The sequence below is a fragment of the Centruroides sculpturatus genome, unplaced genomic scaffold (assembly GCF_000671375.1).
Source record: "Centruroides sculpturatus isolate CEXI.00-Female unplaced genomic scaffold, Cexi_2.0 scaffold1009, whole genome shotgun sequence".
NCBI classification, from domain to species: Eukaryota; Metazoa; Arthropoda; class Arachnida; order Scorpiones; family Buthidae; genus Centruroides; species Centruroides sculpturatus.
Window position 1 is genome coordinate 282,525 of NW_019385199.1, and position 14,634 is coordinate 297,158.

At 32.3% G+C, this 14,634-nt stretch overlaps 1 protein-coding gene across 1 annotated transcript in view; it reads left to right on the forward strand.

Moving 5' to 3' along the window:
- LOC111636043 (kielin/chordin-like protein) overlaps nt 1-13,855 on the forward strand; it is a 76,812-nt gene extending 62,957 nt beyond the window's left edge. Inside the window, exons 75-80 of the mRNA XM_023381198.1 lie at nt 2,342-2,452; nt 4,070-4,168; nt 8,131-8,232; nt 8,528-8,644; nt 8,717-8,809; nt 13,749-13,855. Of these exons, the coding sequence (XP_023236966.1) occupies nt 2,342-2,452; nt 4,070-4,168; nt 8,131-8,232; nt 8,528-8,644; nt 8,717-8,809; nt 13,749-13,855 (629 nt within the window). The remainder of the gene's footprint in view (nt 1-2,341; nt 2,453-4,069; nt 4,169-8,130; nt 8,233-8,527; nt 8,645-8,716; nt 8,810-13,748) is intronic.
- Nucleotides 13,856-14,634: the final 779 nt, after the last annotated feature.

Genomic DNA, 14,634 nt, shown 5'->3' on the forward strand with positions numbered 1-14,634 from the left:
ACAGAAACTGGAATTTTAATACTCTAATCAACTTCTTTTTGAATACCCAATACTATTATTTATGAAATACTCTGTACAAAGCAAATTGGCAGTGCTTGTGATACAAATTACAATCAGAACTTTGTTACAATTAACCAGGAGCAGAATCAAAAAAGATGTGTCCATGTCCCTCTGTCATGTGATCTTTGTTTCTCTGTAAAGGTTCAGAATTGTTTGCAGAGATCATTATATCTGAAGGCAATTTTACTTATTTGTGTACAAGTGGAATCTTAATTTTGTACTTTATTCAGGTTAAGTTAGTTCTTTGTATCCAAAAACCTCTCTAGATTCTACATTGGAAAGATTTGTGGCTTATAGAAAATTTTAACATAGAAAAATCTTCCTGTTTAGACAAGTTTCACTGTATTTACTCAAATTAAGATGCCCTTTAATTTCCACATGCTCACCCTAAGATCTTTTTAATAAACAATTTGAGACAGACTTAATACAAATAATACTGAACATTTCTGTTGACTTAAGTAACAATTATATTATTCTAGATTTTAAACTTTTAATATATAATTAAAAATTTTAAATCCAGCATAATTCCAGAGAAAATTTCTGAATAATAAATGATAATTTCAATGTAATCTTGACTTAATGAAATTAAAGATGAAAATTAGGTATTACAAATATTCAAAATATCTTTAATGGATGCATTTTGACAAGTATGATTTTACCTTTACCTTTAATGGACAGTTTCAATGTTATCGGCAACTCGTCGTCATTATTAACACTTTGTGCTAATTTCAGCACTGGGACACTACATCATAGTCTGAAAGCATTTAAAGAAAAGCTTCATAGAAAATGTTTAGGAAAACAAATTAGAAAATCTAATTCAAATTTTAAAAAAGTAATGCTTTCAATTTGGTAATATACAATTTGAGTTATTTATGCTTAAATTTAATCTACAGTAGAGCATCGATTATCCGACCCCCGGTTAACCGACCGTTCTAGTTGGCAAATTTCAAATGTCTGCTAGTGATGTGGCACTACAATATTTGGCTATGTCTTGGCTATTTTAATATTATTTTTGTTAAATTTTTGTGTGTTTTAGCTGGCAAGTGGTCGAGCTGGACCATTGAAGGGCAGCCAGTATTTAAACGAGACTTAATTTTCTAATTATGAGTGGTTGTTTGTTTTGTGAGCAATAAAATAATTTAAAAATAATTTTTAATGATATAATAGCGACAATTATTATTTAAAAAAAAATTTGTTAGGCTTAGACAACTTCGCATTGAGGAAAATTCAATGCGAAGTTGGTTAATAAGCGATATACTAATATACTAATTACATGGGATATACAGTACTAATATACTATAGTAATAATGTATTTTTTTCATTCTTTTCGGTTATCCGACCAACCTGAGTCCCCAATTGAGTCAGATAATCGATGCTCTAGTGTACTTATATATTATTGTATAAAGTAAAGGCTTTTATGGAAAGTTGATATATCTGTTCTTAAGAACACTGAAACCATTCGTTAATCTAGAAATGTTTTCGGTCTTAATTGGATCATCTTCAACTATTGAAGAACAGAATACATTTGGATCTCAAAATGGAATGACGTTGATAATTAAAAAATTATTTTTTGTTATTTGATTTTGAGATTCAAATGTATTCTGTTCTTCAATAGTCGAGGATAGTCTGATTAAGGCTGAAAATGTTTCTAGATTAATGAATGGTTTGGCATCCTTAACAAGCAGATACGTTGACTTAACAGCGATGATAAGCTTTAAATGTAAACAAATATTTTTTGTTCTTAAAGCCCCTAACTTTCAAATAAATTCTTGCGTAAAAGATGGTGTAAGGAAATGAAAACAATGTTTAATGAATAATCACGGATGGATGCTACTCTGGGAAACAAAGATTTCGGCCTAGTCCTTCGTCACTATGCTACCTCACCTGGCCAAGCCCAAAATGGTTATGGAAAAAAGGCCCTTTTAGTTCTCCAAAGCAGAAAGAATCAAAACTGAAAATAATAAAATCTATTTAAGGTTTCATCATAGTAAAACTTTTTCATATTCTTAAAATTTATACTACATTTTTAACTCTAAGACAATATTTTCATATATTTGATTATGTCAAAAAATTCTCTTTTAACGCTGAAATGAATATTTAAGAAATACTTGTTAAAAATTATCATCTGATTAATGTTTTGAATAACAAGATGTTCAGAATATTTTTGACATTTTTATGTTATAATTATTTTAGCTTTGTAGGTGAAATTTATAAAACTAAAATTACCACCGATTAATATTCAACATTTTACTTTGCGTAACCCACGAATATTTTTATTCAGAAAGCAAAGACCTTCCCGAGATATGGTGTTCCCCTCCGAAATGTCCCTCGAACTGTTATCTTCGGCATCTCCCCAACGAACCCTGTCCCGGATGCGTCTGTCTTCCAGAAGGTGAGCAGATATTTTATTATATTTACACCGATGACAAATGTAGTTGGCCGTTGCAATTTGTTTTGAAAACATTAACAAATCAAGCAGATAATTGCAGGTTTCTAGAAACCATTACTTTGTTACTAATCCGAGTTTGGGGATGACCTTGGCAACAAAACTCAATTTTAGGGCAGTAATAAAATTCAAATAAGAATTGTTTGGCAAGATGTTTCTAAAATAAAAACTGTTGTCAAACAAGATTAAATCAAGCAACACAGATATTACCAAGATCATCCTTGAAGCTGGACTAGTAAAGAATTTGAAAGTAATGGTTTCTAAAAAACTGAAGTAGTTAGTTGGTGTTTTTGGCCATTTTAAATGGTTATCAGGTTTATTATGAGAATGGGATTAAGATGTAAACCCATTGAAAAATCTTATTTAATTTCAAAATTCTGCCATATTCTAAAACTCTGTAAAATTGAGGATTGACAGTATGTTCTGATGTAAAGAATTTTGGAAATGAAGTATTTGATAATATCAGGCAACATTTTACAAATTGTTTATATCCCCAATTGGAAGTGTGGGGTTTGTTTCTCTTATGATGATTCCATATAAATATTTGTTTTATAGAATATATCTCCAGATTTAATGGACAGCTGATAATATTAGGCCATCCTTTCTCTCTTTTGGTCCTTCATATAAAGGATCACTAATATTAATGTGTGTGTCCATTCATTGCACTAGTTTCAGTTCTACACAATTTGTATGAAATTTTATTTTCATAGTTTTATTGAAATGCAAATTAACAGAAAGTAAATGATGATTGCTATCAAGTGATTTTAATGATTTATATGGTGTTTGTATATTGTCATGGTGATGTCTGGTTTTTACTTATTGTGGTCTTTGATCTGATATCCACAAGCCTTCTTTTCAATGGATACTTAGAGAACAATCGAGTCAACATTGGTGTGAGATAGACCAGCTTGCCTACTTTTCTAGCCCGGCCACGGAGAACTGCACACCCTCATTCTCTGATGTGTCTTTACAGTATACAGTAAAACCTGTAGGTGAGCCTATAATTGTTTAAATGCTAGCACCATATGGTTTCCTTGGCCTTGATATGCAGAGGAAGCACTCTGTTGATGACTTGTGGTGTGGCAGTGGGGGTGGTCTGGTAGGCCCTAAGCAGCATTAAGAGAGTGATCTGTTGGACCTGATATGTGCACCATAAATGACAGAGGTCTCGGAGAAAAGCAAGCAATAGAATGACGACTGAAGATCCATTTGAGATAAAAGCTTTTATTCCTTTTGGTCTCTCAACTGTCTATTCTGATTGCTAGCTATTCAAAGGATGAGAAATCACTATCTTTTTTCATTCCCAGGTGGAATTTGAGACTCTCTAAGATGATGCTAAAGTTTGAAACCAATCTGAGACATTCAGTCTTGGGAACTTCAAAAAGAATAGTGCATAAAACTCTTAAAAATAAACACAAAGATTGTTTAATTCCCTTTTTCCTATAATAAAACATTTTTTAAGCACATTTAGTGAGAGGTTCAGACTTTTTCCAGAACCTCACAAAATGTATATTATTAACAGAGTTAAATAATTAAAACTTTTGTTTATTAATTTCTTCTTAGACATTCATAAACGTCACTGTTCCATGCCGAAATGCGAAGATCCCTGCAGACTCAACATGAATGTACCCATTGGCGCATGTCCGTCCTGCATCTGTCCAGGTAAATTCATATTTACATTTAAAATTTTGTGAGTTATACGAATATGAATTTAAATTATCTTAGCTTCTTATAATCATTTAAATAGATATATGTCAGTTGATTAAAATATAATTTTTTGTTTCATATTACTTTAAATGGAATATATAGTAATTAAGTTTATAAAGTTTGGCATTCATTAGATTTTGTTATATTCTGCATTTGTAATTTTCAGTCAAAGGCCCTCTCTACTTAATCTTTGATCGATAAAATTCCACAAGGTAATTTGTATGCAACTTATTTTAACAAAATAAAAATGTATCAATTTGGTCTGTAGGACATCGAAACACACAACTTCATCTTATAACAACATATAACAGTGTCCACAAGGAATACTTATTTGCAAATTCATAATCTATAGATGCATGCAGAAATTTGTAATTAGTTCTTGCTGCCAATCTTTCTTCTACTCCCTGCAAGAGCATGGGAGAAAAGTGTAAAATTTTTAATGACCCCTCTTAATTGCAGAGATGGGGATTCTCTTCCCCTGCTGGAAATTTCTCATCGATCTTTTGCAGCATCTGCCGACGTCACGGTCTTTGGTTATTTGTCTTGTTTAATCTTTCATGTCAAAAGATTACCACTATGCAATGGTTTGGAAAAATGCAAAGTTATACTGTTAAGCATTGATCTTAATACAGAAAGTAAAGTATTCTAATAAGCCAGTAATAACCAATTTTTCAAAAAGAATTCTTAAAGTTATTTGATTTGCAGAAAAATAACTTTTGGGAGTTAAAGTTGCAGTGATCAAGATAATATTGGACGTCTTCAGTAAAGTCATCATTAAGTAACTTATTAATAAGTTTACCAAAAGTGTAATTAAGTACCTGTAAGCCAAATTCTTATCGCAACACATTCATAAATTCAGATGCAGTTTTGTGCATATTATCTACATTGGCATATACCTTACAAAAATTTATTTAGCCCACACCATCAAAAACAAAACGTTCTACCCGTAAGCAATTTATAAGACATTCTCTCATTCCATATTTCTGGATGTAATTATAAAATAAGTGAAAGAGAAGAAACTGCCTAAAGTGCATTATGAAAATATTATTTTTTGAACAAAGTCAAATGGATTGGTACTGGTCGGATAGGATAATGCAATTCTGTTTCATTCACCCATTTACTGTTTGTTGAATTTATTTTTTTTTTTTTTTTTCTGGTCTTCAATTGAATATTATAAGAATTCCAGTTCAAAAATCAATTTTTAATTATAATCAATTTTAAAACTAATTAATGTCATTTTGCTAACAAAATCAAAACTAAAATAACACTGCTGTGTGTAAACAAGATATGAAATGTATGTTTAAAACAACTTCCCTAGCTTGATCTTTTAACAAGAATATAAATATGCCAAGTTGACTGAAACTTTTCATAATCATTTTAATTAGGGGTAAATCTTTTTTATTTTTGCATCTGTCCAACAAAAGATATCTGTCTAGCTTAATGTCAATAATACATGTGCAGCATATTTCTTGTTTGAAGTGCAGGATGGCAGAAATTATTGCCATACTATATATGGAGTAAATTAGTGACTATTACTTTTACCACTTATGTCGTCATTGTTGATTGAAGACTTTCAAACTCTTCATTGGATATTGTAAAATCTACTGCGTGCTAAACTCAACAGTTGTGTGTGTGTTATTATGTGGAAGGGAGAGTATTGCTGGAAATTTATGAAATTTTAAATAGGAGCATCTAATAATATCAACAGGTCTTAAAGCAGTCATGGCAGTGAAAAAAGCGAGTTCACACTGAAAAGAAGCTAAAAGTGTTAAAGTGAATTAAAAGAGGCATTATTAAAAACACAAACACACATACACCAATAACATTGCATATGATATTAGATTGATTTTTTTAATTGGACTGAAAAAATTAAATATGAAAGTAGTTAGGCTGAGTTTATACTCCAGAACAAACCTGCATTAAGTTTTCATGTGCCCTGTATGGAGTTCCTACCATTATACAGCAAAGGAAATGGAAGAGTAATATAACTACCAGAATGTGTCTCCATATAACATGTGAAATTTCACATGCCATTTATTTCAAGGTATATTTTTTGATTTCTTGTTAAAAAAAATTTGTAATTAAAGATGATTTTCTTTTGTTTAAATCATGCTGCAGTTTCTGCACTTTTCTCCTCTTCCTCACTATAGAGTTTATGTATTAAAGGATCATTGCACTGAAAATGCCCAGTAAACTTTGTGAAGAGTTCAGCTTTGATGGTAGAACACTTGAAAGACTGAGATTATCTTATATGAAACACTATTCATTAAGCTGGAATGTGCTTTAGGAAGTATAATATGAGTCCATAAATTTGTTGCATGGCAAATTAAGTTTCTGTTGAATTTCTGTGTATTCATCCCACCTAGAGGGCCGCCCATCAAAAAAGCTGTCTTGCTATGATGAGATCACCGTCATCTCCACCCAACTCTTTCAGGCCTTTCAAAAAGGCATTGTGGATTGTATGAATACTGCAAGTCCCTATGTTGATGAGGCCTTTTTTGCAATTTTTCAGAATTTCCTCATTTATGAGATGCAATACTTTTTCGTTTACATTTGGTCCATTGCATCCAATCATCAGTAATTTGTCAAAAGGTAGTTATGCATCTTCAATTGCCAGTATTATTTTAGATTTAATTGTTTCGGCATCTGCTTGCCCAATAAATGAGGTCTGGAGATGCCTGGAGACAACTTCTTGTTCCTCTGACCAGTATTTTCAGTTATTTTCTGTCTTCTACATTGCATGTCTCATCATAAGAAATTCTATAATATGATCATTATGCATTATCTACCATTTGATCAAAGAAATGTGGGGCCAAAGCTTCATTGATTAAGTATCTCATTTTCTGATGTGATAATGAGAATTATTTTGGAAGATTGTCTCCTTTATATCATGACATGATGCAAATGAATAATTGCTGGCTGTCAATTTCATAGTTCATATAAGCTCTGCAATGTAAGCACCATCTTTTGCACTACAAAGTTGAAGCACTGGTTGTTGCAATGATTGGTGTTCTGAACTGGCACCTGAGTCTACAACATTGGTCCCAAGCAGTTAAGACTGATGACTGCCCCTCAGATGTCTCAATGTCAAAGTATTAGTGCTGAAAGTGTTGCTAGTGTGAGCAAAGGCTTCATTGCATTTATTTGTGTTTTTCTTGCAGCTTAAATGTTGGAGGATTGCTGATCGCTATTTTGCTCCTGAACGAACGCATTTACAAAAATAAATAAGTAAATTCCACATGGAAAGTGAAAAAAACCTAAAAAGCAAGTCACTTTAAGCCCTGTATCAATTAAAATGTGGAGTGACATATTCATATCTTATTTCTCTCTCTCTCTCTTTTTTTTTTATATCTCATTTTTATGGGTTTTGGGAAAAATTGCAAGGTGTGTGTTTTCTGATTTTTTCATTTGTCTAAACTTCTTTAAAAATCTATTAGATGATTTTTTTGATAATCTGAAACCGTATTGTGACTCTTCTTTGATTCTTAAACACTATGCCAAGTGTTTTAATTTATTACACTACATTCTATCATCTTTATTTAGTTCAGTTGATTAGATGATTTTCATATTACAGTTTAAAACTGACAGATAACTTTCAGGTTAACTTCATTTGAAAGGGACGTGGATTACTTGCAGAAAATCTTAATACATCCGGAATAGGTTTTGAACTGTGAAAATAATATATGATATGATAGAATTGTTTCCATTTATTCTAACAGATTAATCTATAACAATTATCCAAATGAATTTATATAATTCATAAATCAGATTATGGGCAGTAAATATTCTCAATTGGCACAATGATACTAGACATAAGTTATTAATTTAATAATTAAATTTATTTTTATTTGAGATTAAATTAATATTAAATTTCTATTATATAACAATTCAAATTGTTTTAATTTTATAAATTACAGGTGACAGTGTTCATAAATACTGTTCTCCTCCAAAATGCGAAGAGCCCTGTAGAATACAGAGAAACGTGATTCCCGGAGAATGTCCCGGATGCATTTGTCCAAGTAAGTTCTGACAAAACTAGTAATTTTTCTAATTCAGTTTAATTCTGAATAATGTTGAGACATTGTCACTTTATATTCTGGATAAATGGATGCAGGGAACAATCGACCACTTTTTGATGTTCTTGAAAAATTCAATTTGTTAATTAAATAAACAGCATAAAAACTACATTAAAAATATAATTAAATTTTTATATCAAAACTGTTTTTTTAGTTTAGCCTCAGTTAAACTTTATATATATGTAAATATTTTGAATTTTAGAAATTGTCTTAATTAAAGTTTCATTTATTACAAAAGATGTAACAACAGAACACCAGAAATACAAAAAATACTGCTCACCTCCTTTATGTCCTGATCAGTGCACTGTGCAGAAGGATCTGCCTCCTGGAGAATGCCCCGGATGTGACTGCCCGGGTATGTAAACTGTAATTAAATAAAAACAAATTAATTTTAACTTTATGACCAATTTATTTAATTTAAATTTAGATGAACAGTTACACTGTTCGCCTCCCAGATGCGATTCACCCTGCCGCACCCATATTGTTACACCTGGAGGATGCCCTACCTGTTTGTGTCCTGGTAAGTGTATTTGTTATTATTACACATCAGAAAATTTGGGTACTATCCCAATTTTGGAAGAATATGTTGAAAATATGCTCTAAACATTACATGAGACCCTTCTTTCTTAACGAACTGTTGTTATAGGCAATAGTTTTTAAATGTTCCACTTTGAGATGGTGTAAAGGAGTATTGAGACCATCTGAAACTTTGTGATGTGCATGATCTGTCCTCTTGGCAGTGATAGAGATTATGGTTTGCTGTAGCATGTCCCAGATACGCTTTATGGAAGTCTGTGTGTGGAGATTTCATGGGTCACTTGATCTGTCTTCCTGCTATATGTATGTGCTTACAAAATGTCCATGATGACAATGAGCACATCATCCTAAAAGATGAAACACGAGGAATGGGGTGTCAAAGACATGCAACATATCCAGACTCTCATCCCACCTATCGAGTATCAGACTGCATTGTGCCATCATTGTACGATACCTCCTACTTGATCTGTTACTCATTTGTATCAAGCTTTATGGTGATGCTGGTTGAGTGTTCTAGCTTGAAATCATGTAACGCATTGATATGGAATGAGTTTCTGAATGCCACTGGAGTAGCATTTGGAAACTCTGAACAGAGCCCTCTTGAAATAACCTTGGAATTATGACTCTGCAAAAGTGTCGCATACTAGTTACATGTGGGTGACCAGTACAATGCCTATCAACAACACATGCAGTGTTTTGGAATCTTTGCCAATATGCAAAACATCACTGTGGCTTCTCCCAGAATTCAAGCATTTCACGACAGAATGAGAGATTGCAAGTCATAATCTGCAAACTATCAAAACAGAGTAATGGGTTGATGAGGCAGCATTTCATTATTTCAATACACCTCTTGGGAGGTACTGTACTATCCATAATATGGTTTGGTCTCAGATGGTTCATTGAAGCCAGTCCATAGGTGGTGACAAACTTTGACTAAGATTTAATAAATATACACACATCACAAAGACGTTATGTTTAGCTACTATATTATCAGGTGAGAAATGCATGAATAGAAGAGATTAAGACAGATAGAGAGAACTAAAGAATAGTAAGCTGTAAGCTTAGTTGTTTGCCATTGTATATATAGAATGCAGTCTGTAACGATATTTTGTTTTATGCGATACGCTTCTTGTCTAGTCTTATGTTCAAATATATGAGCGCTAAGATGGCCTTTCTTTTCCGCTAGACTTATTACACTATCAATGAAACGGAGGACAAACTTTAGAAAGACTTTTTATTTATTTGAGTATGCATTTCCCTTCCTCCTTCACTCTTCTACAATTCCCTAACCCCTCAAAAACACCTGTTTTTTCAATCCTCCCTTCCCTTACGTCCACCCCACCTGCTACCTCTCACAATTTGTGGACCATCCCACCCTGTGAAACTCTACTGTAAACTAAAACAATCTATTTCTGTTCCCTTTATTTTAATGGTGCACTAACCTCACTTCATCATACTTGTTGTTCCAAAAGGTTTCTATTACCCTTACTGTGATCAAGGTTCCCAAATTTTATAATATTAACTCAACATTGTGTCATGTATACTGGGATGTTTTTTCCAACACTATGTACCAGGCTGTCATGTTCATTGTAAGTTCAAAAACTTTATGTTTATCGTTCCCTTTTGTAAATCATTTCCAATTTAATCATTATAGTAGCTTATACCTATTAATCAATAATCACCATCCGTATTTTATCTAATGTCACAACTCCTGCATTTCTCACAATCCATGTAAGTTTCCTATTGTTCTTTTACAATTTTGTAACATTAAAATTTTGCTAACTTGTATACATTATGTTAATTTTCCCTATACAGTTGTAACACAAGAGTTGAAAAGGGATATAATTATCCGAAATGCATACTCAAATAAATAAAAAGTCTAGAAAAGTTTGTCCTCCGTTTCATTGATGGTGTAATAAGTCTAGCGGAAAAGAAAACCATCTTAGCGTTCGTATATTTGAACGATATTTTGGTCAAGTGAAACAGTTCTAGAATGACAAGAAAAAGGAGCTTACTGTGAAACTAAAAAATGCATGTAAGAAAAGATTGCTAGAGGACATGCTATCAGAAAGCTTTAAAGAGGTTAAGTTAAGTAAAGTAACTTATATATTTAAAAAAGTAAAATATTTGTGATTAGAGATGTGTTCCAATGCTGTCTTTATTTTTAATATTTTATACAATAAAAATGCAAACATTTTAGAGATTCATCTATCTAAAATAGAAGGAAGAAACAATTTTTTTTCTTTAAGATTTGATCCTGGAACCTATTTCAGCAGAAGTAGCTGCATTAATCACTGCCTCTCCACTGCATACATCATTGACTTTAAAACCAGGAGAATATTGAGGTAAACAAGGGCATTTTTAGAGCATGAGACAAGAAAAATGTTTTTGACCTGTTATCTGTTTGGAGAAATAATGTAATGTAATGAATGGCGCATTAAACAACAAAGAATGTTTGATATTAATAGCAAAATCTAGAGAAGTCAATGCCCACAGAGATATTACTAAATGAAATTGTACTATAAATAGAAGAGGTGATTGGGAATTTTTTGTCTTTTGTGATAATTAAAATATGGAAACCAAAGAGAAACATCAAAAGTGCATTACCATTTATCATCCAACAATTTTGGACCTTGTAAGGAAACTCTAGTATGAGGTTTTTCTTAAAATTCAAACTAGAAATGCCAGTACAGTGGGTGATCAGATAAAAAATCTTTCATTGTCTTAACATAACGAACACAAAAGTGTTCGTTATGTTAAGACAATGAAAGATTTTTTATGTTCAGACAACAAACACCTCACAGAACAAAAACATGAAGAAGCAACATAAAATAATGAATATCAATTGGTCTTCCCTTATCTTCAGGAAACAGTTAGAAACTTTTCAGAGTAACGGCAACGTCTATATCAACGCTCAACCCAATATATACTGATCAGATAGTATTCCTCCAAACGCTGAAACTTTCCCTTGTAATTCCAGCCTTTTATTTTTCTGACAGAAGCAATTCTTTTATAATATTTGCAAGCATTCGTTAAGTTTATTGTATGCATTATCATGTCACTCCACTTAGAATGGTGCATATATGCTCTTCTAAGTGGAGTGACACGATAATTGAACTACAAAATATAGAATGCATTGCAGTGGCACACGGATCCAAAAAAGAACTAAGACGAGGACTAGCATGTGCCTGTTTCCAAACATGTGATACACAGGAGGCACCTATTACTCAAAAGACTAGTCAGGACCCAACCAGAAGACACAACATTGTTGAATACAACAAACGATTTCATACATTATATAAAAAAATTGCAACTAAAACGAACACCAGTGTAGCGTACCAAAGATCCGCAATATATATCAATTATTATGTAATGCAAAAGACAAACAGAATGATCTTAGGGCTCTGGGGGTATATAGTATTCCTGTGAGAGATGATAGATTTAAGAGAGAAATGGTGTACATTGGCTCCACGAAGCATTCCATCCAACAGAGGATTAAGGAGCACAAATGTGACATAAACCATGTTTGTTACACCACTGTCCTATCAACCTACTCAACCGACCTGGATATTCACGCAGAACTATCCAATGCCAGATTAATAAATAGAGCTTTTCATACAGACCACATCAGAACCCTTGAAGCCCTGGAAATTTACAAAGCCGGCTGGACAGGAAGATGTATAAACACCAAAGACTGCAACACACTTTCCTATGCTTGGTGCTATGTATGCGAAAAACAAGAAAACGATGACGATACGTAACATGCGCATGAGTTCGACTATTTTAAAACTAAACGTTCATTCTAAGAGTGGAAACAGACCTTGACTGAGGCCGAAAACGTTTGTTTTTATGAATAGTCAAGAAGCACCGGACAATAAAGGTTTAGTAAGTACGATTTTGTTCAAAATACCAGTATTCGGATTAGAAGATTTGTGAGATACCCTCCAAGACAGCTTAGTGTAAAAGCTATAAATATAGGAATAGGATAGGATTAGGGGTCCATTCTGAGACAGGCCTTAATGAATGGCATTCTATGTCTGCAAAAATAACTACTACAAGAACAATGGGAAAATCTTTACCCATTTACTAAAAAGTATTTCAGTCATTACTGACTACAAGTTACCATTTCTTGAATCTTGATATTGTACACTAAACTTTATAGTTTGAAATGGCAGTGTTTAATCTTCAGATCAAAAGCCTAGAGACGTTACTTGTCTTGAAAAATATTCTCTCTTAAAATGACTAGTGTACAATACTAAGAATACATTTATGGAGTCACCCATAAGCAGGAGGAGACAAATTATGTGGAACACTTTTTCCCTAAGGTTAATGTTTATTTCTAGTTAATTAAAACATATAAATATTTCTAAACCTACACATATGAAATTTCATGTTTTGCTAACGAGGGGACAGCATGACGTCGGGCTCACCAATTTTGATCAAATTAGATTAGGTTATAGTGAATCCCCAACCACTGACACTTGATAAAAATTGGTGACCCCAACATGGTGCCATCTCCTCGTAAGATCTAAAGCAAGAGAACATTGGATTTTATAAACCACAGAACTCAAGATTATGAGACCGAGCACATGTGTAAAGTGATAGTGAAACTTATGTATGTAGCTGACTCAGCAAGACAATATTCTTTTATATATTACTATAAGTGCTTAAATGCATTTCTATCAACATCCACTTACAGGAAAAAGTCCTAAATAATTCAATCATATCATAAATAGAACTGCATCCTACTTAACTCTTATTACATCTCTACCTCATAAAAGTTCATTAAATTGATTATTTCAAGAGACAACAATACTTTAGCATAAATATTATTGGAGTCTCTTGTCGCAATAGCATTTTGAAAAATTGTATTGTTATAATTCCCAATTTTATGCAAACTAAAGCAATTAATTTCTTTGTAGATAATTTACAGAAGCACTGTTCCATGCCCAACTGTCAACCTCCCTGTGAAGTGCAAAGAACGGTGGCATACGGCGAATGTCCGGGATGTGTCTGTCCTGTCGGCTAAAACAAGCCGCCGTTACCAATTTCTCTAATCAAAGTAAATATCAGAAAGGGTGTAAAATATTGTGAGCATTAATCATTTTATAAATGTATGCATAATATCTTTGTTTGAAATAAAAATGATAATTTCATTGTAAATTATTGGAATTTAAATGTTATTTATACCATCTTTTCTTGTTCAAATGTTCACTGTAAATTTATGAAAGCACTTATGTGCAGTTTTACATTAAAAACCTGGAAAATATTTACCCCCCTCAAATTAGCATCAATTTCACTAACATCCTATAACTATACATATTCAATTTTATAAATAATTTATATATATATAGACCACAACCAAAAGAATTTCTATATCTTCCTTATATCAGTAACATGATGACAACAACAAAATTAAAAATATTGCAACTGTTAAAATACAGTAGATCAGTAGACTGTTTTTACTGTAATTACAGATTTAAGTTGTTTAGCAGATTCAAAACATACTTCATCTTATCAAATTAATCTACTTTGTATATGTATAAACAGTAACTTAAATTAATATTTAATGTAGGAGAATTTAAGGTGTGTTTATACATATACAAAGTGATTAATTTGATAAGATACGTTGTATTGATTTTTCTTTTGCAACAATGTACAATAACTTTTGTATGGGAATGTAATCAGCAAATGCCAATGACGTCATATACTAGACCAGCGATTCCCAACCTGTGGTACGCGTACCCCTAGGGGTACGCGATAGGTCGTTTAGGGGTACAGAAAAAAGTTAGTTATTATGGCAGAAAA